The 26,286-nt window shown below is 31.8% G+C and overlaps 1 protein-coding gene across 2 annotated transcripts in view; it reads left to right on the forward strand.

Annotated features, from left to right (window-relative positions):
* The first annotated feature begins 553 nt into the window (after window positions 1-553).
* LOC129908574 (protein spitz-like) overlaps window positions 554-26,286 on the forward strand; it is a 32,216-nt gene continuing 6,483 nt past the window's right edge. The window contains exons 1-2 of one of the 2 annotated variants that reach the window (XM_055985173.1): window positions 554-762; window positions 1,170-1,795. In XM_055985173.1, the coding sequence (XP_055841148.1) occupies window positions 1,621-1,795 (175 nt within the window). In that variant the 5' untranslated portion in view covers window positions 554-762; window positions 1,170-1,620. Of the gene's footprint in view, window positions 763-1,169; window positions 1,796-26,286 lie in introns of those variants that run through there. The other variant, XM_055985174.1, reaches the window with a different exon arrangement.

Genomic DNA, 26,286 nt, shown 5'->3' on the forward strand with positions numbered 1-26,286 from the left:
AAGTTTCTTTAACAGTATTTAAACAACTTATTAGAAGTTCTTAAACAGGTTCGAACTTCTATAAGCAATTTAATTCTGAAGCAAGCTGTATAAAAAGTAGTTCCTGCGAGATCTCAATTTATAGAAGCTGTTGTGCTAGTTGGGTTATGCAGGCCAAAATTGATACTTGGAAAATTTAGCCGAGTTAAAATTTATTTCAAAATTTCAGCAGAGTTGTGCTCAGATTTAGCTAGAAAATCACACACTCGTTTCCAATCACAGAGACGAACAATAGTCAATAAAAACGGAGACAAAAAATGTCTGCTAAAATTGAGTGATGTAGACTTTGATGTATGTTTCGTATATTAAAAAAATCAGTTTTTTTTTATTCGGACCAAAAAATAATTTGATTATTTTTTATCAAAAGAAAACAAACACACAATTTAATAAACATTTCCTTTTAAGCTCATCTAGCTATCATGTTAATTCAAAGGTAAAATAATTTCTGGCATCACTTTTCATGTAGAGTTGTCATGCTCTCTCCACTTCGGACCATTTACCTTTTTAGTATGTATTTATTGTCCGTCTGTTTCGCAGCAATCTCTTAACGATTGCGTTAAAAAATTGTTCGTGTTTCTTTTTTTTCTGCACAAAATTAAACACTCTTATCGATCTTTAAAGAAAAAAAATTATGTGAAAACTATTCCAATTGATAAAAATAAATCACAAAACCAACAAAATTAATATGAAAACCTAAATAATTGTGCGGTTCATACAAAAAAAGTGTGTAAGAAGAAGAAAAAAAAGTCTCAATTGCAAGTTTTTTTTTCTTGTTGTATTCTCTGCTCTGTATGTGTATATAATACCCAACTCTACGTAGACGTAGTGCATACACAAACTCTTTTACATAAGAACTACGTTAAGTAGAGTTTTTTTTTCCTTTTCATTCTTATATACTGCTATCTCTGTTCCGTGTGTGTTCATTCATTCATTCATATATTACGACGATTGACGATTTTTTTTTTTTTTTGTTATTTCGTTGGGTCGGTCGAATTCGAATAAAAAATACTACTATTCCATAGTAGTATTGGTGGGTCTTTGGGCTTCTCCCGCGATATTGGAATGAGTTATATGCCACCATCGTCATCGTCGCGGTACCTTTCCTAACCACCTTTTCTTTTTTTGTGTAGTTTTTTTTTGCAAAAAAGAAATGCTATAAAAAAATATACTTAATTAGCTCATAAGGGTCAAGCTAAAAAGCTGACCAAAACCGAAAAGAGTTTACAAATGTTTAGACCCTACGCGAAGGTAGTTTGTTGTGTCAGTTAAGGAATTTACTCTCGAATCAATTCGTGAATTATGATAAGAAGCTAGAAACAAGTTAGCCATAGAGCAACACAGACGACTTCCTTTTAAACGCAAGGAAGACATAATACAAGAACGACAACGACTTGGTTGACGACTACGACGACGCTCGATAAAAAGATCGAAAATAAAAAAAACCAAGAAAGCCAGTAGGACGTCATATAGAAAAAAAGAGTATAAGCAAGGAAGGAAGGAAGGAAACCCTGAAGAAAAAAAGGAAGAATAAAGGAAATATATAACGAAAATTCGATACGAATTGAATTGGATACTGCTGCAATGAAGATGGAAACGATGATGATCGATAATGAAGTAGCAGCAGCTGCTGCTTCTGCGGCACACGATGCGACAATTGAATGTATTTGGGGAAAACTAAGGAATACATTGCGGCCACGAAGGGATAGTATTACTACGGCATCAAATGAGTTTTTTAAGTTCATTGCGAGATTTTCAGGTAAGTCTTGGTTTTGTTTTTTTATTACAAATTATAGGTATGTTTTCAGTTTGCTTTTCAGGAATAGTAACATTTTATTTTTTACTTGCTCAATAGGGCAAGAGTATTGGTTTCTTGTAAAAAAAAATTTCGAGGTTTTAATCAAAATAGAACAAGTCCAAAAAAGTGGGTTTCATGACTTCGGTCTGTCTGTGCGTCGCACAGTGGTGCCGTTTGTATGGGATTTAATAAAATTTGACACACATGTTTTGACTGCGTTTACACGCATTTTGACAAATTTTGGTGGAAAAAAATACACGGAGAAAAAAGTTAGGTATTGACATTTTTCGGATTTGAAAAGTTTTTAAAATGACGAAAACACCTTTTTAAGTGGTTTTATTCTCCAAACTAATGCCATTTAATTTCTTGTATAGCAAAGAATTTTTTAGACCAGTGCCAATAATTTTTGAAAATAAAAAATTATTAGCAGCATATGCGTGGTTTGAGAATTTAAGATAAATGGTATATAAAAGGGAAAAATAAATTGCCCACAAACAAATTGGGGGAAAGGGGGTGGGTGGGCGAAAAAGTAAGGTGGGTGTCAAAAATCGTGGTTTCTTACGATGTTTGTCAAAAGTAGACGTCCTATCGAAAAAAGTTAAAAGCAAAAGATGTAGATATTAAAAGTGTCTACAACTTTTACTCAAACCATTTTCTTATATAACCTCAAAAATAATGAAAAAATGTAAAAATACGATTTTTTTATTTTTATCTTCTACAAAAATGGTTGGATTTTAACAAAGCTTGGTTAAAAATTACTTTGTTATGTTTTCTATCTGTTTGACCTTCTTAATTATAATCTAGCATTAGAATATCTCTAACGTACAAAGTTTTTGAGACATTGAATTTTTAACGTCCAAAACACTATTTTTGTGATGTTTTGGCATGGTAATATCTCTAAAACGTGGTGTGATAGAATTTTTCTGACTTCACATTCGAGCTTAGCACACAATATTAGAAAAATATGCTTTGATTTCTATAAAAAAAAAACTTATTGGCTAGTGAAATCAAACAGGTAAGAAAAAATCGAAGGACTTGTTGGATTTCACTAGTTAAAAAGTAAATATAGGTATCAACCCGTTTTCATTTAATAAAAAAAATTATATTAAAAAAAAAAAAAATGATGGCGCATAATGAGTTGCTATAAGATTAAATGTTTGAAATATGCACAATATCTGTGTTCTAAGGTTCTGAGTTCTTCAACTTAGGTTCGAGTTCTTCAACTTAGGTACCTATCGACCCTATTCTGCTATTCGATTCACGTGAAAGTCTAAAATAAGAAGCCTTTAAATTAAATTTAAGCAATTTTTTTTTTCTTTAGAATTGCTAACACTAAGACAGACGGACACAACGCTTTGATTTCAAAAGTTAAATGCTTTTCAAAGCCAGTTTGACGTAATAAAGTCATAAAATATTTCGATTCGAATAGCAGAATAGGGCTGTATTTATCGTTTGACCCGGGGGGGTGCACGATGTGAAGTCCCTCGTTGGTCTTCCAAGAGCCAAAACATTTTCCTGGTTATCACTGTCACTAATTAAGTGAACCACCTATTCCACACTACAAGAATCATTATGTTTTTCATATAAACTGGATTTGGAATAGCAAACGCTTAAAAGCTTTTGTTTAAATTTAGAATAAAAATTGCTTCTAATTGCTAATACTATGGCGGCATTACTATTTGCAATAAAAAATTGATATTGTTCCTAAAAAGAAAAAAACTCAATTTCAGGTAAAAACCCACAAAAAAATTAATTTTTTAATAATTGCTTGTCTCTACTTACTGCGTATAACAAATGTTGGATTTAAATATTAGGTACATATTTTGTAGAGTACTATCAGTTCATTTTAATAACATCGTAAAACAATATATGCTCACTACATACTTCCAAGAAAAATAAGTTTGTACATATGTATTTGCAAAAAAAAGTTTCAAGAAAAAATGATTTAAATTGAATATATCAGAGATCCGTGAAATGGTGAATTTTATTTTGTATTTTAATGAAAGATAATATATTTTTATTAAAAATAAAATCTTTCTTTTTCAACATCACCCAGGTCAAAACCGTGTTTTTTTTTTAAATCGGATTCAATGAAACAAATTTGTACACTGCCTACAAAATCGGATCAGGACGGATACAATTCTTTCGAAAATAGTTAGTTGAATATTGTAGCTTTCTAAAAATAGTAACCACTAGAAGTAGATTAAGCTAAAACTGTTGCTCTAGGGAAAGAACATTAAAATACTAATTCTAGTTCATTCACTCTTAACCCAAAAATAAGACCAACAAAATTTTTTTTAATTTTTTTTTATTTTGAAAGCTCAATTAATTTAAAAAAAATTGTTTTAACAAACACCAATTAAAATGCTATTTTTCATGAGAAATAAATAAATGAAAGAAATTCCATACATTTCAAAACTTAATGATAGGGTAACTTTGGAGCGCTCTATTTCGTATATTCCTTGGTATAAATTCCCTAAACTTTGGGAAAACATAGAACAGTTAGGTATATGTCTTTGAAAAAAATAAATGAAACCAATCCATACTATACAGTCCACATTTCGTTTTTACTATTTATTTCCTCAAAATCACCACTGTGCGTCGGTGGGTCCATCTGTATAAGTCGCTACAGACCAAACGGGTAACGGATTTTCTTGAAATTTGGTACAGATGTTTTTTTCGTAATTTCCAAGGATATATTTTTTGTTTTTTAATATCTCGCTTATAACATAATACCTAACTTCTATACAAATTTTCGAGTTATTGCATTTTTCTCAAAAACGGCTCTAACGATTTTGATTAAATTTAACACACGTAATTCTGTATTATACATAGTTCTAACATAACTCAAAAAAGTTATATGACAACATTTTTTTTTATTTAAGAAAAATTTTTGTTCTCCATGTCGGCTCTTCCCCTACATCAACCAAATTTCTTAAAAAATTATATAGAGGCAGCTCTTATAATCTACAAGTAAATTAACATAAAAGTGCTTTGAACTGCAAGAGCAAGTACGTGCGACCAAGTCGTGTATTTTATTTTTGTACATTTTTCAATCTGTATGTTTTGCTTGGTTGAGTGATATTTCTTTCATCTAAACTAGAAGACGATTGAATTGAGAGAATGGAAAAAAGGTAAGAAGAAAAAAGGGAACATCTGTTCCTTTATACATTTTTTTTTGACCTACGCCTACCAACAACCTCTCTACCAACAGTACCACCATCTGCCTTCTTAATCGTTCATACATCGTCGTCATCATCATCGTTGTATAGTCTTCTTTCGTCATTTTGTTGTCGTCATCTTCAATTTGAAGTTGGAGTGGAGTAGACTTCCTTGTGTGTTTTTTCTCTTTGATTTTTGTTTTTTTTTTTTTTTTTTTACAAAAAAACAGCAGGCGTCATTATGAGTGCGTGGTTTATCAAGTTTGTTGGTGGTTTCTTCAAGGGCAACTCGTGGGCAATATCTTTAGTTAAACTTTTTTGATACGCGATATTTTGGAATTTTTTATTTTATGATCTTTAAAATACTTTATACCTATTAGGCATAATTAAAATAATAAAAACAATTGAAATGAGGAGAACAAATGTGTTTGGTTTCATTGATCTCGAGATATATAAAATCTTTATCAACAGACGGTAATTTAAGTTAGGGTTAATGTCAACACAATAGCCCTGCAATCAGAGGAGATCAACATATTGAATCCTACATGTTGATATTTTGGTTATTCGCAGTTTGTGAAATTTGGGAAAAGGGACCTAGAGAAACGAACTACTATAAAAATGTAGACCGAGATCCCGCAAGTAGACTTTGGGTGTGAATTATAACAAAAAATTAATGCTGTTTTTGGAAGTTAGTTTATCCTCTTAACAATTTTTACATTCTTAAGAATAGTTACATTTGATGAATTCAGTTACATATCCTCTAAAATTTTGAAATTATTTTAAGAGGCGATACATTTTGCAGATAGGTTAAAATGCTACCAGGAAGTGTAAAACTATTTTTAAGCTAAGCTTGGAGCTTCTTGAAGAGGACAGTATTACTTAAACATTGCTTGCATTGTAGTTCTAGGTTTAGGTCAAAAAGCACAATTTTGAACTTCAAATTCAAATCACTTTTAATTTGTATGAAATATTTATTGAGCTTCAATTCATACAAAAAAAAAAAAAATGTTAACATTTCTTTAACTCGTGCTTTTTATCAAAAGAAATCAATTTTTCATAAATCTGTAGACTTTTTAAGATCTGACCATGTTTGTACTACAAAAAGTTGAATTTTGAGGGTCAGCAAAAAGTAGCAATGAAAGTTTTTATTTTTCCAAAGTAGAGTAGTAAGAGAATACAACGACAAATAAAAGTTTCATATGTTTTGATACATATTTTTTAAAACTCAACCTGAAGCAATATTTCGTGCCTCAAAATATGACTTTTTTGCAAATTAAAACTGAAGCTTGAATTACCTGGACTACTGATACGATCCCGCTTATATACGAAGAAGAAAAGAATAGACAGTTAATAATAAAAAATAACAGTTATTAAAGATGTGCAATGCATTGCAGCTTTAAATCTCATATTCATTTTTTTTTAAATTTTTGTCCACTGATCAACGCACTGTGTGACTGATCAAGAACTGAAGATGGTGTTGGTTGGTGAGGTGTATACTCAGACAGACTTTATTAAGATCTCTCCTTTCGTCTTCCTAATCACTGTAGCGTGTTCCAGGCGGATCTTTTGGCTATAAAAGAAGTTCTCTCTTGGCTAAAAAAAACTTCATATCAAAAAAAGATATCCGTATCTTCTTGGATAGCCAGACAGCCATTAAATCTCTTGATTCTGTCTTTACCAACTCAATAACTGCCTTTATCTGTCGATCATCTCTGATGGAGATAGCACAGCAGTTTAACATTCGCCTTTGTTGGGTGCCGGACCACAGGGACATTCCAGGAAATTGTAGAGCTGATAAACTTGCCAAAAGTGGAACTCTTATACCTTTATTACCAAATAAGGTCAATATAGGTATCCCGCTACGTGTTAACTAATGATAAAAGCAGACCCTTCAAATAAAGCAAATCTAAGTTGAAATAATATCACCACATGCATACCGACGAAACATATCTAGTATCAGGACTAACCAATCATGGTCTAACCTAACCTAAGGTAAAACGGAGAAATTTTTGTTGTATTGCTAATATTCTCTAAATAATTATGTATATAGCGATAAAGGGATCATACTAGACTAGCGTACTACAGAACAAGTAACACAAATGTAAAGAGATTTCGTGACGTAAGAATCTGAAAACTCCTTAGACCAACGGTTGACGAAACCTTAAGCCAAATTATCCCTGGCTACTATATTGTCATATGACCTATCTTATATATATAATTCTCCTGTGCGTTTGTTTGTGAGCCTACTCCTTCTAAACGACTGGACAGATTTTTCTGAAATTTGGTGGGTGTGATAAGGTCCATCAGAGACAGGTTTTGTTTCATAATTGGACCCGGTAGGTGGCGCTGTTGTCGAGTTGTAGGAAAATTGCATATTCTGAACGAACGACTGGACAGATTTTTGTGAAATTTTGTGTATGTGATAAAGTCCATCCGAGACAGGATTGTTTTATAATTGGACCCGGTAGGTGGCGCTGTTGTTGAGTTTTAGGAAAATTGTATATTTTGAACGAACGACTGGACAGATTTTTGTGAAATTTTGTTTATGTGATAAGGTACGTCCGAGACAAGTTTTTTTTTTTATAATTGGACCCGGTAGGAGTTTTAGGATAATTTCATATTTTGAACGAACGACTGAACAGATTTTTGTGAAATTTTGTTTATGTGATAAGGTCCGTCCGAGACAGTTTTTTTTTATAATTGGACCCGGTAGGTGGCGCTGTTGTCGAATTTTAGGAAAATTGCATATTTTGAACGAAAGACTGGGCAGATTTTTATGAAATGTTGTGTATGTGATAAAGTCTATCCGAGACGGGTTTTGTTTCAAAATTGGACCCGGTAGGTGGCGCAGTTGTCGAGTTTTAGGATAATTTCATATTTTGAACGAACGACTGAACAGATTTTTGTGAAATTTTGTTTATGTGATAAGGTCCGTCCGAGACAGGTTTTTTTATAATTGGACCCGGTAGGTGGCGCTGTTGTCGAGTTAGGAAAATTTCATATTTTGACCAGACTGGGGGCCAATTTGGTTCTGTGAAAACGTGAATCGAAAAAAAAAACTTTTTCATTTTAGCTTTCAAACACTCTTTTCACTTTTTCGATTCATTTGAAACGAAAAACGATTCTCATCCTATGATATCACAAATAATTTAGTGAAAAAAATATATATTTATATGAATATTTTTGATGTTTGTTTTCATTTTTTCACAGAACGAGAATAAAATGAGTGAACAAGTGAAAAGCTTTTCGTTTCACTTATTCACAGAACCAGAATTGGCCCCCTGGAGAGATTTTTCTGAAATTTGGTGGATGTGATAAGGTCCATCCGAGACAGGTTTTGTTTCATAATTGGACCCGGTAGGTGGCGCTGATGTCGAGTTATAGAAAAATTTCATATTTTGAACGAACGACTGAACAGATTTTTTGTGAAATTTTGTTTATGTGATAAGGTCCGTCCGAGACAGGTTTTTTTTTATAATTGGACCCGGTAGGTTTCGCTGTTGTCGAATTTTAGGAAAATTGCATATTTTGAACGAAAGACTGGGCAGATTTTTATGAAATGTTGTGTATGTGATAAAGTCTATCCGAGACGGGTTTTGTTTCAAAATTGGACCCGGTAGGTGGCGCTGTTGTCGAGTTTTAGAAAAATTGCATATTTTGACCAGACGAACGACTGAACAGATTTTTTGTGAAATTTTGTTTATGTGATAAGGTCCGTCCGAGACAGGTTTTTTTTATAATTGGACCCGGTAGGTGGCGCTGTTGTCGAATTTTAGGAAAATTGCATATTTTGAACGAAAGACTGGGCAGATTTTTATGAAATGTTGTGTATGTGATAAAGTCTATCCGAGACGGGTTTTGTTTCAAAATTGGACCCGGTAGGTGGCGCTGTTGTCTAGTTTTAGAAAAATTGCATATTTTGACCAGACTGGAGAGATTTTTGTGAAATTTTGTGTGTGTGGTATGGACCCAGTAGGTGTCGCTGTTGTCAAGTTATAGTTAAATTCCATATTTGAAGTCCGAATGACAGTAGATATAGATTTTTATGAAATTTTGTGTGTGTGTGTGTGTGTGTGTGTGATAAGGTTCGTTCGAGACAGGTTTTGTTTTATAGTTGGACCTGGTATGTTGTCAAGTTATAAGCAAATTCAATATTTGGGGTTCAAAATCGCTCATATTCAAGGGTAATAAAAACAAACATGAATTAACTCTTTAAAATGTTAGTCCCGCAAAGAAAATTGTTTACCATCAGTATATCTCAATTAAATTTATGACTGCATCTTAAAATTTGTTTAAGTTGTTTCAACTACCATTAATACAATTTCCGCATAAAAATCAAATGATTTATTTTTTTTAAAGAAATATTTCGACGTATGTATGAATAGAATTAAGACGAAATCTTTTCATTTTTAATCGTTTTTTTTTTTAAGATTTTATCCTATTGCTATTGTTTCGGTTACTGGCTCCAACATTACTCACACGGTAACGGTTTAGAAACGAAAAAATACAAACTTCAATGAAACCAAAATATGTAAGAGAGAGAATACTATTTTTAAAGTGGATTAAAAATGAGCGTTGAAAGTGGATGCTACATTCCGCAAATAAAAATTTTGGAAGTTAAAACGAAAGTCAACAAAACAAAAACAATGGTTGTTTGTATAGTCGGTTTACGGACGATAATTTTACGTGATAACGTCATAAGAAAACAGGTTGTTTAAACAAAAAAAAAATAAAAAGATCGTTCTTGGTGTTGGAATTCCAGGCCTCTGGTGCAAAACACAAATCATTAACAGTTTCACAAAAGAAAGGGAGAATGAGTCATATTTTTCTATAATGGCAGGCGGGATTCATCGATTTAGGCACTTTTTGCAAAAAAAAAAAAATGAGAAGTGAAACCAGAGCCAGTTTTTGTATATTTGTGAATTATATAACCTTTATTGGTTGAATAAATTCCGATAAAAATTTGTAATAGCTGTCAAACAAATGATTTGCTTTGTTTAATATTTTAAACAGTTTTACATATGTATGTACCTATGTGTAATGGGAAAAGGTTAACACATTACAAAATCAAAAATTGGAAATAAAACTTGGAAAAGGGGGAACGAAGTCCGCCGGGTCAGCTAGTGACATTGATATATATCTGAAATTAAGCCTACTATCGCAAAAGACACTTGAATGTCAATCACTTTGTTTGGAGTCCAATTGGTGGGAATCCATATTATTTTAGTTTGAGCCATATAATTTTGTGAGAGATCTTAATAAAGTTGGGTGAGTTGGGAAGAGCTAATTCTTGCATAGAGCTTCCAATTTTCAATTCGGTTTTTACTAGTTTAAGTTCAATATTAGTCATTATTCATAAAAAGCATTTTTTTAAATATCCACCACGGCAAGAAAGAAATGTTTTTTGATTTTTGTTTGCAAGAATAAATCAATAAAAATCTATCTAATATTATCCTTCTAATATCTTAATGTAAGACTACCTCCAAACCATTATTGACGCAAGAACCCAGCGTTTTTTGTTTGAATAAAATGTATAATTTTTTTTGTTCCAACTTTATTAAAAATTGAAAATATTCACATCTAGAAATATGTATAATATTTGCTCGCTAATTTTTCGTTCTATACTTGACAAATTATTTTTTTTTTTCAAGCCTCTATTTAAGTATTGGCATATTTTGTGTTTCGCTATTGGATTTTCATATGCACATTTATGCAGGTCAAAAATCAATTAACGAAACAACTTTAAAAAAATATTTTGTTTAATTAATTAAGTGTTTTATCAAAAAGGCCAGTTCTTTAGCTTTAAAAGGTTTTATTTTTTCCTTCTATATCAACATCAAAAGAGTACATTATTATTTTATTTCTAAAAGCATTTCATATAATTATCTAAAATCCTGTAAAAATAGATTCTGAAATAGAAACAAAAATGCTTAATATACGTAATGCATTAATTCTTCTACAAAATAAACTAAAACGTGACAAAGACATCAAAAATAAAATGTCAAATATCTGTATGTACCTACATCAGATCCACACGCAAAAAGGTTTGGTCGTCCTGCAATGCTATGAACTTGAACGTAATGCAATTTCGCACCATTACCGCACGTGGGCAATTTGTCATGCCACACAATATGTCTCTATTGAATGTGTCGAATTACCATTGTATTGTCACGTATTCATTCCTAAACAATATGGACCGCCAGGGGTGATTGTTAAAAGGGTTAAAAACCATATAATTTGGTATTGCTTCATGAGGCATGTAAGAAAACAGAATTCCCGCACAGTTACAGAATTTTTTTTTTCTTTTTAATTTTTTGGAATTGGGTTTTTCCAAAAAACAATTTATCTTCATTCATTGAAAGAATATTTCATCAAAATAAATGAAAGTGGAATGAAAAAAAAAAAAAAAAATACATACTTGTTTCTGCACTGTGGGAAAATAAAATCAGAAAAAAGGCAGACGACTGCACTGGTCAGAGGTGTGTGGGAACTGTTAGGTAGATGAGCCGAAACGAGGATAGAACAAAAGATAAAATAATGAGGATCGACTTGCAAAGATCTTGAATTCGTCTCGTCCACAAATCAAAGATTCAAATAAAACAACAACAACAACGAAAGTGGGAAAACAAAGATAATCAGTATGATCGTAGGGGCAATTCCATGGTAACTCACGTTACATTCACAAAAATTTCCAACACATAAATAATTTTTATTTTTTCAATTTTAATGTAAATTGATACGAAATTACTATCCATGAATGGAGCATAACTATTACTTTCATAATTAACTAAAAAAATTGTCTTTATTTTTAACATTTGCTTGGGAAAAATAAAAGTTTGATGGTAACTCACGTTACAAAAATCGGACACGAATTTTAAGAGTCCGACAGTATGAAGTTTTTATGTGAAATTAAGAACCTCAATTTGTTTTCAATGAAGATTCCATACATACAAAATTACAAGCTTTTAATATGAGTGACAAAACCAAACCTTTTTCCAATATTTCGAGGAAAGATTTTAAAATATTTAGGTAACTCACGTTACATTATTTTGGTAACTCATGTTACCTGCGATTTGTGGTTCCAAAAGTAAAGAAAAGATGCATTTTCACTCAAGTTTTTTTTTAATCGAATAGTGTGTAACGAAGCTTGCTTAAATGTTAACTTATTTTAGCACTCACGAGGGGATATTTTCATCGGCACTATAAGACTCATCATATTTTCAGTTTGCTTGTTTTTCCGTCATTTTCATGTGAAATTCTTCTGTTGTTGGCAAGTTTATGCTATAAAAATGCTTTTAGATTATTAAACTCCCTGAATTTTATGTCTATCCATAATTGAATACAACAAAGAATCTTTTCTTGCAACTTGCATAAAGAGTTGCCGTTTGTAAATAGTAATTTGGTAATAAAAAAAGTAAAAAAGACTGCAAAATTTGTTTAAAATTCGTGTCCACTTTTTCATGGAATTACCCGTAGTGAATTTCTCATCCATTCGTAAATGAAAAATGTATAGTTTTGAGTATATTTATATATATTCGACCAAAATAATATTCAATTTTATTTCGTTTCATTAACAGCCCTGAGATACATACAACCATGCAAAGAACAAAAATATTTGCAAGAAAAATGTTATCTTAATATTATCTAAACACCATTACCTTCTCAAATGAAGGTAAGGGGTTCGTTCTATGGAAAGATTTTTGTCATTTAAAAAATTTCACTTTCGTGCCTAAGTAAATTTTTCCATAGTGAAGGAAACATTGTTGTTGTGTCTTGGGCTCTAAAATTACTGTTCTTAATTTTTGTCGTGGTACCGTGCTGAGAAGGTAATAAATTATTGTCTATATCTAGATTTATTATTATTATTATTATTGAAAAATATTGTATTTAAGATAAATTAAATCTTTTTAGTTGTGTTTTTTTTTTTTTTTAAAGTGCACCTAAAGAAAATACCATCAAATAGTATATAGACGGGTCGAGAACTGCGGAAGGAACAGGGACAAGCGTCTTTGGGCCTAGTACGAAACTCTCCGTACCAATGGGTCAATCCCCATCCCCAAGTATCTTTCAAGCTGAGGTAAATGCCATTGTAAAATGTCCAGAAATAAACCTCGAATTAAATCACCGAAACAAAAACATTGCCATTATGTCTGATAGTTAAGGTGCCCTTAAAGCACTTAAATCCTACGAAATCAACTCCAAGCTAGTATTGGAGTGTATAGGAAAACTTAACGAACTTTGCAAAATAAACAAAGTCATCCTCCACACGTTGGTGTCCAAGGTTACGAGAAGGCGGACTCTTTAGCAAAAACGGGAGCAAATTCCCCTTTAATGGGACCCGAACCGTATTGCGGAATAGAAGAAAATGTTGTTAAAAATAAAATAAAACTAGACGAAGAGATCAGGAGAACAAAAAACTGAGAACCAAAACTGAGATAAGCAAAATGCATTTCGGGAACTACAAATAAGAGTGTTTCAAATCGTGTATCAGTCTAAGTAGGAACAACCTCAGGTTAATCACTCATCTCCTCACGGGCTATTGTAAATTAAAAAGGCACCTAAATATTTTGGGCCAAGTAAATAGTGCAAAATGTAAATTCTGTAGTGAAAAAAAGCTTTTCAGTACATGGATATGAAATGTATGTTGAAAGTGTTGATCAACATAATGTGGATCCACCTTTAAAAATGTGAAATTTACTGTGCTTTCACTTCCTGGAATTTTGACATCGAATATAATTTTTAACTGTTTATTTTTTTACTTAGAAGCAATAGATGCCTTGTCATTAAAAAGTGACTTTTGGAAAATTTTGAGTTCCATATTTTTGCAACTTATGATTCAAATATGTATAATTAATTGATTCACAGTTTCACACTTTAAAAAAATGCATTGCTGAAGCCTATTAATGCACATTGACATTATTTTAGGGATTTCCCATTTAAAGTTTGATCGACTCACAATCGGAGGTAGATAACTTGCAAAAGATATACTCCCGGAAACTTGAGTCATTGTAGCAAAATCCAAAAAAAAAAACCTAACGGTGTGTTTTATGAACTTGAAGACCAGGTAAACACCGGAAGAAATTGAAATATTTGTATACACGGCATTAATTACTCAGTGAATATTAATTTGCTTATATAAGTGAGTTTATTCAAAACTCCTACACATAATGTATAAATTTGAAAATGAAAGAAGACATATTGGGTGTATCTACATTAAAATTTGAATTATACTCTTTTTCGATTTTATTTACTGCAAACATTTTTGTTTATTTAATTCTCAATGCTTCATCAATGCAAAAAAAAAAAAATTAAAATAAGAAAATAAAACTAAAGCTGATGTCGATATGTTCGAACTGTATAAACTTCATCCTTCTGCATGTTCTATCTATAGAGCTATTAATCAACTAAAAACAAAAAAAAAACATTTTATTGAATGTTTTGGTATTTTTGGTGCAATTAGAAACGCTGGCAACGATAATGTCACAATTAAAACACAATCAGGCGGAATGAATAAATTATATTATTAGAAAATTATTTTTTTTTGTATTAATATGGTCGAGTTAATTATTATTCAATAAGGTTAAACAAGGTTGTAAATGTGACCACATGTGAAGATAGAAGACAGTAATCGTAAAAGTAGCATTTTTAGAAAAACCATAAAACTAAGAATGATTTGTTTACAATGAATTGGCAAAATTTTGCTACCTTACACAGGGAATCGAACATTCCTGAAGCACAAGGTGGTATAATGCTGGATGTGAACTCAGAAATTTCGGCATGTCAGCTCATCATGTTAAATATTAGGCCACGAGTACAACATTAAGTGAATAGGATGTGAAAAAAGTGGGCCTCGTAGTTCTGCCTGTTTGACTGTGTCTATCTTGGGCTCAGTAAAAGTTGGTAAAGATATTGGGGCACTTTCATAATTGTTTTTTTTATTTATCCAATGTAATTTGTTTTTTTTTTAAACAAGCTAGAGCTTATGAATACGCCCCATTAGGGTTGGGATCGAAATTCTGCCGGGGTCAAAATTCTTTTATCAAGATTCTTCTTTCAAAATTCTGTTTTACAAAATTCTGCTTTACAAAATTCTGCTTTCAAATTCTGCTTTTCTGTTTTTTTTTTTAAATTCTGCTTTTCATAATTCTGTTTTACAAAATAATAGAGCGCGCTTTTTAACATTTCCCAACATCTCCTCGCTGCTTATTTGATAATTTACTCACTTTTTTTTATGTTCATTGTAAAGAAAAAAAAGACAAAACGTAGAAAATAGTAAAAATAAATGTGGTCAAACGTAACAAGAACCCAACATGCAGAACAAATTCGATTCGTTTATCAGAAATTTCAAAGTCAAGAATCAATTCATGAGTGCTCAATTGTCTTTTTGTAGTACAATGCAAATCGCAATATTTTATCATGACTTATAGGCAGTTCCGAGGCAATAGTATGAGTGTAACTTTGCTCGTAATGATTTCCAGCATTGTCGGGCGTCGAGAAGTGCAAATGCAGAACGTCTACGTAGATTAGACCATCTTTCTTGACTTGGTAGTCACTTTTGGAAAGATCGAACAAGTCCATATACTTTTTTGGAACTTCTTCTTCAAGAAGTGTTCTTTTTTCCATTCTTTTTGTTTCGATGTTGCATTTCCCATTTCAGGTGTTTTTGATAAATTAAAAAATAATCATTAAAATCTACAAAAACCCACTTGTCAAGCGCAACAACACCCAAGAAATTAAGAAATGTGTCAGATATCTCTTAAAAAGAAAGAAATACATTGCTTCGATTGAAGTACTAACCGCTAGACTACCGATTTTTAGGTCCTAATAAATACCGAGTCCTAACTAATACTCGGTACAAACTTGACAGTACTAGGGCTTAGTACTTTTGTGAAGAAATGACTTGGTACCGATTTGAGTACTAACAATTGGTATAATAACCATAACCAGGTACTAGTCGATTTTGAGGAGCTAGCTAGAACCAGGCCCTAACTAGTACTCGGTCCTAAATTGACAGTTTTAGGATTTAATACTTGGGTGAAGAAATGAGTTAATACTGATTTGAGTACTAATTTTAGGACTAGGACCAGTATTAGTGTTAGGACTCTGTGAAGAAATCGGCCGTAAGAAAAGGTTTTTTTAATGTTAAATATTTTGGAAAATAATAATTAAAAATTTATTAATTTTTCTAAAAATGAATATTTAAAAAACTGAATAAAAAAGTAACATTTTGTATCACACAACATACCTAGTTCTAATTAGTTTTCAACGGTTTATAGGATGTAAATTATAAAGTCCACAAGAAACAGTAAGGAAAGTATTAAAATTGAAGTATAAATGAGCTGTAAGCGCATATGCTTTGAAAAAAAAAACAGCAGAATTTTGAAAAGTAGAATTTTAAACAGCAGATTAGAAAAAAGGCAGAATTTTGAAAAACAGAATTTACGTTAAAAAAGCAAAATTTTGAAGTCAGAATTTCGACCCGCTCCTGCCCCATTATTTTTAAAGTCGGTTGTTAAGGTACTGAGTGATTCCTTAGAAGCCAAAATAATTTAACTGGTGGATCCTTCAAATCATGAATAGTTTATGCTTACTTATTACTTTTTCAAAACTACCTATTTTGTTTTGAGATAAATATGAATTATTTGTTAAGTATCATTTTATCATTCTTACATCCTTCCGAACTCACTTAAATTTTGTTTATTTGCTTTGGTATTCAGTAACTCACAAAGCTTAATCATAATTACAAGCAGAATAATAACAGTACTCTGCGTGGGCATCATCATCATCATTAAAGTAAACGATTTCTTAAGTGATGACACACAGCTCAATAGAGACGTCAAGTTTCTATTGAAGAAATGAATGCGACATTTATTTGTATTTTTTTTTTCTAAACACAACATACAAGATACATACAGTCCATAAAGTGCATGATATTAAATTCCTTTAGATTTATATTGTACATGTACATGTGTATTTGTAAAGATATTTAACAGACAAATTTAATTTCATTTTCTTATTAAATTATAATATCACAAGTTCAAAATCAGACACTCAAACTCGATAGTAATGTAATTAAATTGCTTGTTGATTTAATCAACTGATGGCAATTTAAAGAGTTAAAGGGTTAAGTGAACAGATACTGTCGTGGTTAGAGTCTGGAAATGAATGCAAAAATGTTTGTGTCGGTCGGTTGTCTAAGTTTTCGGAAGAGTAATGCATTTTTGATATGATATAGGGTTGGTTAGTTAGATATATTGTCAACTGGTCAATTAAATCAGTTAATTTATATAATAATAACAATATTTTTAATTTAAAACTAGAAGAATCGATTTTTTGAATCAGTTACATAGAATTGGACTAAACAAAAACTTACAAAAAAAAGGTTAACTAAGAAAGTGGTCAATATTAGGAATGGCTTATTTAATTTACGTAGGTATGTACTACATATGTATATTTCGTTATTAATGGATTAAGTGTATCAGATCCGTTTAAACTTTAATGGTTATACCTTAAATTTCATAATAAGAAATAAAAAAGCAACAAGAAAACTTGAAGCAGTATGAAATTAATATTTTCTAGAAATGTTGTAGATGCAGTTGAAGAAATTGAAGGATCCGCCGACGTTATCAAGACTAACGGAAATAATATCTACTAATAACTAATCCAACCATGCCGAGCTCTCTAAAAGACTCCAATGGCGGTTGAACTAATTCAGATGAAAAATCACTGAACCTGCTACTAGACACTCATTTTCTTAGTAGCTCGAATATAAAAAGAGACTTAGATCACAAAGAGAAAGGTTTTATATTTATTCCTAATCTGAAAATAATTATCAGTCTTCATTAGCTTCTTATATATTCCAAAGGACTAGAGCAACGGTTCTCAACCTTTCAGAGTATGCGGACCCCTAACAAAAAAATTGTCAGTTGGCGGACCCCTTTCAAGAATAAATTTAATTTATTATTATGTGTAAGAATCATTAAATTAACAATTATACACAGTTGCTGACTGTGAATCCTGCCATTGGGCCTCCATTAGTTATTCCTTATTGGAATTGAAACCTAAAAAAATTAGCCTAAAAAACAAACGATAGGTCAGGGCTTACGGAATAAAAATATTTTGTAATTATTATTTTTCAGTTTAAAACTTTAGTTTACTTCCTTAATATATTTTATATAATTCTTTTTAGTACCAACTCTGAATTGAAACATTTTTTTAATACAATGCAAGAAAACATACATTTTTGCATTGCAATGCGCGACCCTTAGAGGTGAGAAAATATATTTGAAAAAATCATTAAATTTAGCAGAGGGTAGAATTATGAATTTGCAGAAAATTAGTTTTCGCTCCGGCCAGCAGTACAGCCGATGTCATTATACATATAGAAAAGCACTTCGTGATCCTTTAGTAATCAAAATTAGATTCATGTATCTATTATTAAGAGGGGTAAGAAAATGCAATACGAGGAAATTAGTTGAAAAGATAAAAATAACAAAGTTTGTTGAGCATCACATTAGAATACGTTTTTCTGATGCTTTATGGAAAAGCTGACGCGGACCCCCTGAAATTTTTTGCGGACAGGTTGAGAACCGATGGCCTAGAGAGAAAAAAAGCCTAGAGAGAACAAAAGCTGAAAAATGCTCCCATGTAACTCCAGAGGATCTGAGACCAAAAAGTATCATCCTTCCTATTCAAAGCATTAGAAAAAACGATAGATATTTATCAAAGAGAGGAAATAGAATCCTGTTCTCTGCGGACACTGCTCTTCATTCACTAGTTAGCACCACTGAATATTCTCTTCACTTTGGTCATTCATGTATAGACTTGAAACGTTCAAAGTGGTTGTTGAATTTAAATCGACTGCATGTTAGCTCCACCATTACTGTTCTGACAGGACACAGTCTATTAGGCAGACACGCCAAACGAATTGGCTTGTTTATTTATTCAATTAGACTAAGTGTCTAGGTTGTTCAAAAGTGTTTAATTTAGGGAAAAAATGAACACTTACCCTCGTATTTACAAACGTTGTATAACTTTATACAGTTGTTTAAATTTGAAAAATGTGATTAAAAACCTTGTTTGTCTTATACACAAGAGTAGATTGTCTTAAACGCGAATAATGTTATTATTATTTTTATTAAATAAAGCATATTTCCAACAATTTGTAAGAACTTATGCAGTGTATAAGTAGACAAAAATCTAATAAATACGACTGTTAATTTATAACACCTTAAAATAAAACATGTTACTTTTAAAGACGTGGACTTGACCCATTTATTATTCTGAACGCTTCATTTTTGAGTCACTTTAAACTATTTTTCGAAAATCTTTTGAGTTTTTGATTACCTTATAATTTTCTAATAGTAAATTTGCTAATATTCTGCTAAATATAGCAATTTAACTGTTTACTTGATTAGGCTATAAATAATTTCGCCACATTTTAATTTATTTTAATTTTTGAAATAAGATATTTTAAAAGCAGACTACCGTGTCAAACACACCTTTATCAAATATTATTTTGTTTACTATACTGATGTTACTTTCATTAAGTTGTAACACACACCCAAGGTGACTTCAACTTTTTAAAATGCCCTACATTAGACTATATGGGTGGGATTATTTGTAAATTGTCTACTTTTTAACAACGTCAAAAATTTGAGATATAAGTTGATTGCTTGTTGTTAAACAAAAACAAATATGTACTTATGTGTTTCTGTTTCTTAGGTCTATCTTGTTAGCATCACATTGCAAATCATTTCGGTTATGGCTATGACGCAATAAAGCCATCTGTGTACTTAAAGACGAATATACATATTATTTTCTTTTTAATTTCAATTGTAGGTTAATGTGGGTTAATAGCAATTCATTTATAGATTTTTAAAGCTTCTTGAGAGATAAAAAAACACTTTCTCATAAAATGAAAAAAAAAAAAAAAAAAACACAGTGCCGGCAATACTGTGCCATCAGATTTTTACCAGTTCAGCTTTAGTGTGAATAAAAATGAAAAATAAAGATGTTTGATAACTTTAAAATTTGCTTGAATTATTGCAAAGTATGTATCGCAAACTGTTTAAAATGTTGTGACTTCTAAATACTAATTTATTAATTAATTAAGCTATCGAACTTATAATAAATAAATTGCACGACCGGGTCGCACTTGTTTGCTCTTATGTTACAAGATGCCTAAAATATTAAAGATTTTTAAAAATTCGTAAAAGAATCATTTAATTTAATAAGAAAATTAATTAAAACTTGATAATAATATAAAATTATTGTTTAAAATTACAATTACAGTAGTATTAACCTGCAAACGAATTATGCAATAAGATTTCTAAGATAAGTGGGTTTGTCTGTCTGTCTTTCTGTCCGTCTGCCTGACCGTCTATCTGTCTGTCTGTATCTATCTTCAGATATAGCCTTACACCTCTATTATGACTCGCGAATAGCTTGTTTCGAACGTTCGACTTACGATTCATAATAGTGCTATCAACTACTAAACAGTTTTCTTTAAACTTTAAACTTTGGAAGATTCCCTGTTTTTTTTTTTGGAACGAACAATTTTTTAAAGCCTTGTTTTTATGTTCCGGATTAATATTTTCTTTTAAATGGCATACTAATTTCCTTACTATTAAAAGGCAATTTTAAAACAAGTTTTAAGCTTTTTTTTTAAATTTAATTACAATAAAATTTTTCCTTTGTTGATTTTTCATATAAAAAAATGCTATAATTATCTTTTCCCATAAAATAAATTCGTGCGACCCAGTCGAACATTTATTTTGCCGACGGGCCTACAACTTCTAGAAGACGTTCTTACTTTTGTACAAATGGAATATCTTTAAATTTAAGTTCAAATTAGGTAGGTTGCTATACTTGTATTTACATAGGCTGCTATTTTCCAATCTGATAACACTGGTCGGCAACGAAAATGGAGCTTGAACCAAACCATACTTTTCTAAAGGACTTTTGTGTGCTGATTCCGAATGATTCTGAAGTCAAAATTTCATTGTCACGTCAAGTTTTCGAAATATTTAAATATTAACAGGTCAAAAACGCGTTTTTGTGGTACTTTTCGCGTTGAATTTCATCACCGTTAATTTTTTTTTTTCGCAAAACTACATATGCAATATTCTAAAGCCATATTTTATCGTCTTATATACCGTTTATTTTTATTTTCAAAATTATTTTTTTCTAAAAGATATTTGGTATAGAAAGGTATGATATCTCAAAATCTTGGTGGTTAAGGTAACTTATGGTTTTTGAAGCAGATTTGAAGTAAATTTCAGTTTCGACTCCTGATTCGGTTGAAAAAATAACAAAATATTACGGAAAAATAATATTTTTAGATCAAGTGTCAAAAAACATTTCATTTACGTAAAAGCTGCGTTCCTTTGGAAATATTTATCTACTTTTTAGTACTTAAAACTACTTTGATCTACTTTGCTATACTGAAAAAGTAGTTCAAAGCAGCTTTAAGTACTAAAAAGTAGATAAATATTTCCAAAGGAACGCAGCTAAAATAAGTTTTCGGGACTTTATAGCTAAAATTGTGATGAGCAGAGCTCAAAAACTAGACGTGATGGAAAAAATCTGTTTTGAATTCAGCACACTCTAGTTTATTAAAATCACCTGACAGAGTTCTTGCTCCCGACTTTTTTTGGTTTTTTTTTTACCGACCAGTGTAATCAGACTCCTTTATTCCATTTATTTGTTTTAAGTACAGCATCCCACAATTCTTTCAAGGTATTATTTACGATCCAACTTATCGAATCAAACGTCAAATTTTACAGGAGTTATATAAATTGAAGTTAATCTGATACGAAACAAAAAAATCAAATTAAACTTTGACTATTGTCACGCACTTGCTTTATCTAAAAACTTATTGCAGGAAATATTTGACTGAATTGAATTGAACAATCCAATATAACTAACAATGCCAGAAGTTAGAGCACATTGGTGTGTAAGATTTATAATGTTCGTGCAACACAAACTCTCATACTTTCTTGGTATTTGTTGGTGTTCTCTTCTATTCTGTGTGCAATTCGAGTTCATTAAAAACACCTTAAATGAAAGGCTTTAACCCTATTAACTCGTCAAAATTGTATAAATTTGACATTACGCACTCGGTCGAATTTTCCCATGAAATTCATTTGCATTATTTATTTTGTTCCAGGTACAAAAAAAAAAAACAATTTTCTAAATTAACACGAACATTACTCATTAAAAACGTAACATAACTAGCTCGATCAAAAATCAAAATAAAAAACAAAATTTTAACTTCATTTGTTCACGCTATTGGGAGAACCATTAAACCGGGCAAGTAATAATTAATGATTCTATTAACTTAATTGAAATAGTTAAACTTACATTCATGTCAATTATAAGGAATTATTTAGGTATATTGTATTACTTTTTTTCTTATCGAGGTTTATTGCCTCGTCCTAAATGCCTCTTTTTATTAAAATATGATGATAGAGTTCTGCGTGCAGGGTAATCAAATCTACTTGAATAATTATAATTGTATACACATATTTAATTGTTTTTGCACTAAAAAAAAAACATTTGTTTCTAATTTTTTTTTTTCAAAAATGCTTTAAGCTTCTTTTTATTGCTTAACCATTGTATCACGTTTTATTTTATTGTACTGAAATTAAGGTTTGTAGTCCTGTAATCTGGGAATTTTTAAAATACCAATTAAGAGATTAACATGACAAATTAATTATAGCCAAGACATTAGTTGAATCGGTGATTGTTAAAACAACATAAGTGAAATTTTAATTTGTTCGTACGAGGTTCAAAAGCCCCTGTATTTTAAATGAGGAAGTCAAATTTACAATGCTTTGGCAATATTTATACCTTAATTGACATTCCTAGATTTAATATTGATTATTATAATATACAAATCCGCAGCCTATTTAAAATTATAGCGGTTTTAGTCTCATGTTCGAAAAAAATAAAAAAAATCACTTATGTTGTTTTAACAATCATCGATTCAGTTGAAATAATTTTACAGTCTTACTCTTACTCTGAAAATACTACAGTTTTTCGAAGTGTAGGGTGCGTTGCCTAGGGAATCAGTTGGTACATTGACAAGGAGCTAACAGAGATGCCGCCTCTGCCGTGATGGGTTTCACGAGGCCACCACAACGAAACCCCTGGTTTGATAATGAATGCCGGCAAGCACATGCTCATGCACTAGTAAAGCGCTCCTGCATAGAAGGACCAGAGCTGTCCATATAGTCTAAGAGCCAGGAGCAGATTTCTTGCGTGAGAGGTAACCGATTCATATGAATGTCAGAGGTAGCGTGGGTCATGGTGATGACGAATACCTTAGTCTGCCTGCATTTATTTGGGCCGTTGTCGAGAAAAAGCGCATCAAAAGTACCATTTTTCTGAAAATCGATTTAGTGAGGGTAACCACTTAAAATTTATTGATAACCAACGCCACATACTCACTGATAACAAATATACCAATGGCAGACATTTTAAGTGCGGCCAAAGCCCCGGCAGACTGTCCCGAAAATGCGTTTTTTTGGCGTTTTTAGACTTTAGGGTAACCACCTAAAATTAATCGCATCCTGTAGCGGTGGACTCCCTGATAACAAAAATACCCATGGCAGACATTTTGAGTGTGGCCAAACCCTCGGCAGACGGTTTTGAAAATGCAGTTTTTCTGAAAATTGATTTATTTAGGGTAACCACTTGAAATTAGTCGCATCCTGTAGCGGTGGACTCCCTGATAACAAAAACACCCATGGCAGACATTTTGAGTGTGGCCAAACCCTCGGCAGACGGTTTTGAAAATGCAGTTTTTCTGAAAATTGATGTATTTAGGGTAACCACTTGAAATTAGTCGCATCCTGTAGCGGTGGACTCCCTGATAACAAAAATACCCATGGCAGACATTTTGAGTGTGGCCAAACCCTCGGCAGACGGTTTTGAAAATGCAGTTTTTCTGAAAATTGATTTATTTTACTTTTTCACATAACTCGCGTATTATTGGACCTAGCAGAAAAAATTGTATAGCAATCTTAAAGATAATTGAATTTCCTACAGAATATGTTAAATAAGTTTTTTCGATTAAACCTTCGGTTTAAGAGTTAGCGTGGTTTTTTTGAAGCAAGTCAAAGGGTGATTTTCTTATTTTCGTCAAATCTCTTTTATTTGAGCTTTTTTAAAAATTAATTTGAAGTAAAAGTTGTAGATCTTTTTATTACCTTCATTTATTACATTAACGGTTTTTCGATTTGACAGACCGTTTTCGATCTGTAGGAAAAAAACTTCAAAAAGTTTGCAATTTTTTATATTGGAAAAAGGTTCTACATAGTACAGGGTAATTTGCAATAGATGTAACAAAAAACCTAGGCGTGTACGTTGCACTCAGGCAAGAAAAAAATTGTATAGTTTTAGGCGGGGAGGGGCAAAAAGATTGAAATTTTTTATATAGGAAATATCTATATAAAAAATTGCAAACTTTTTGAAGTTTTTTTCCTACAGATCGAAAACGGTCTGTCAAATCGAAAAACCGTTAATGTAATAAATTAAGGTAATAAAAAGATCTACAAAAGATCATATCTCTAAAAGAGATATGACGAAAATAAGAAAATCACCCTTTGACTTGCTTCAAAAAAACCACGCTAACTCTTAAACCGAAGGTTTAATCGAAAAAACTTATTTAACATATTCTGTAGGAAATTCAATTATCTTTAAGATTGCTATACAATTTTTTCTGCTAGGTCCAATAATACGCGAGTTATGTGAAAAAGTAAAATAAATCAATTTTCAGAAAAACTGCATTTTCAAAACCGTCTGCCGAGGGTTTGGCCACACTCAAAATGTCTGCCATGGGTATTTTTGTTATCAGGGAGTCCACCGCTACAGGATGCGACTAATTTCAAGTGGTTACCCTAAATACATCAATTTTCAGAAAAACTGCATTTTCAAAACCGTCTGCCGAGGGTTTGGCCACACTCAAAATGTCTGCCATGGGTGTTTTTGTTATCAGGGAGTCCACCGCTACAGGATGCGACTAATTTCAAGTGGTTACCCTAAATAAATCAATTTTCAGAAAAACTTCATTTTCAAAACCGTCTGCCGAGGGTTTGGCCACACTCAAAATGTCTGCCATGGGTATTTTTGTTATCAGGGAGTCCACCGCTACAGGATGCGATTAATTTTAGGTGGTTACCCCAAAGTCTAAAAACGCCAAAAAAAACGCATTTTCGGGACAGTCTGCCGGGGCTTTGGCCGCACTTAAAATGTCTGCCATTGGTATATTTGTTATCAGTGAGTATGTGGCGTTGGTTATCAATAAGTTTTAAGTGGTTACCCTCACTAAATCGATTTTCAGAAAAATGGTACTTTTGATGCGCTTTTTCTCGACAACGGCCCAAATAAATGCAGGCAGACTAAGGTATTCGTCATCACCATGACCCACGCTACCTCTGACATTCATATGAATCGGTTACCTCTCACGCAAGAAATCTGCTCCCGGCTCTCGGTCTAATAAGTTCTTCAAACGAAAAAGAACAAAATATATGCTGTCGCCAAATAGGACATTCAACATCGACGTATTGGACAAAACGTCACCATGAGCTTCAAATACGAAGACATTGTACTATTGTACTTTTTTTCTTACTTATTCTTTACGTTTAAAGATACCACCGGCACACGAAAAAAAATGCATGTACCAGGAACCAGACCTATATCTTTCTATATGTTTTTGGACCCGCTGAATCGGAATTTCAAGTCCGTTTGGCCCGGTCATCGTCCAGTTTTGAGTAAAATGTAAAAAACTAAAAAAACGGAAGTTTTTTGCCTTTTTAGGTTTTTTTTTTCATTTTTCTCAAAACTGGAGGGTGACCGGGAAAAACGGACTGGAAATTCGTATTCAGCGGCACACAAAAAAAAGTGGCATGTACTTGGGACCAAACGTATGTTTCTATATGTTTTTGGACCCGCTGAATTTGAAGTCCGTTTTGCCCGTTCACACTCCAGTTTTGAGCAAAATGCGAAAAACACAAAAAAGGCATAAAAATTCAAATAAAATGCAGTCACAGTTCAAAACTGGAGGGTGACCGGGCCAAACGGACTTGAAATTCGAATTCAGCGGGTCCAAAAACATATAGAAAAATAGGTCTGGTTCCTGGTACATGAATTTTTTTTCGTGTGCCGGTGTAATCTTTAAACGTAAAGAATAAATAAGAAAAAAGTACAATAGTACAATGTCTTCGTATTTGAAGCACATTTTTTTTTGTGTGCCGGTGTTATTGATTTAACGTCATTCGATATATG

The sequence above is a fragment of the Episyrphus balteatus genome, chromosome 2, assembly GCF_945859705.1.
Source record: "Episyrphus balteatus chromosome 2, idEpiBalt1.1, whole genome shotgun sequence".
Lineage (NCBI taxonomy): Eukaryota > Metazoa > Arthropoda > Insecta > Diptera > Syrphidae > Episyrphus > Episyrphus balteatus.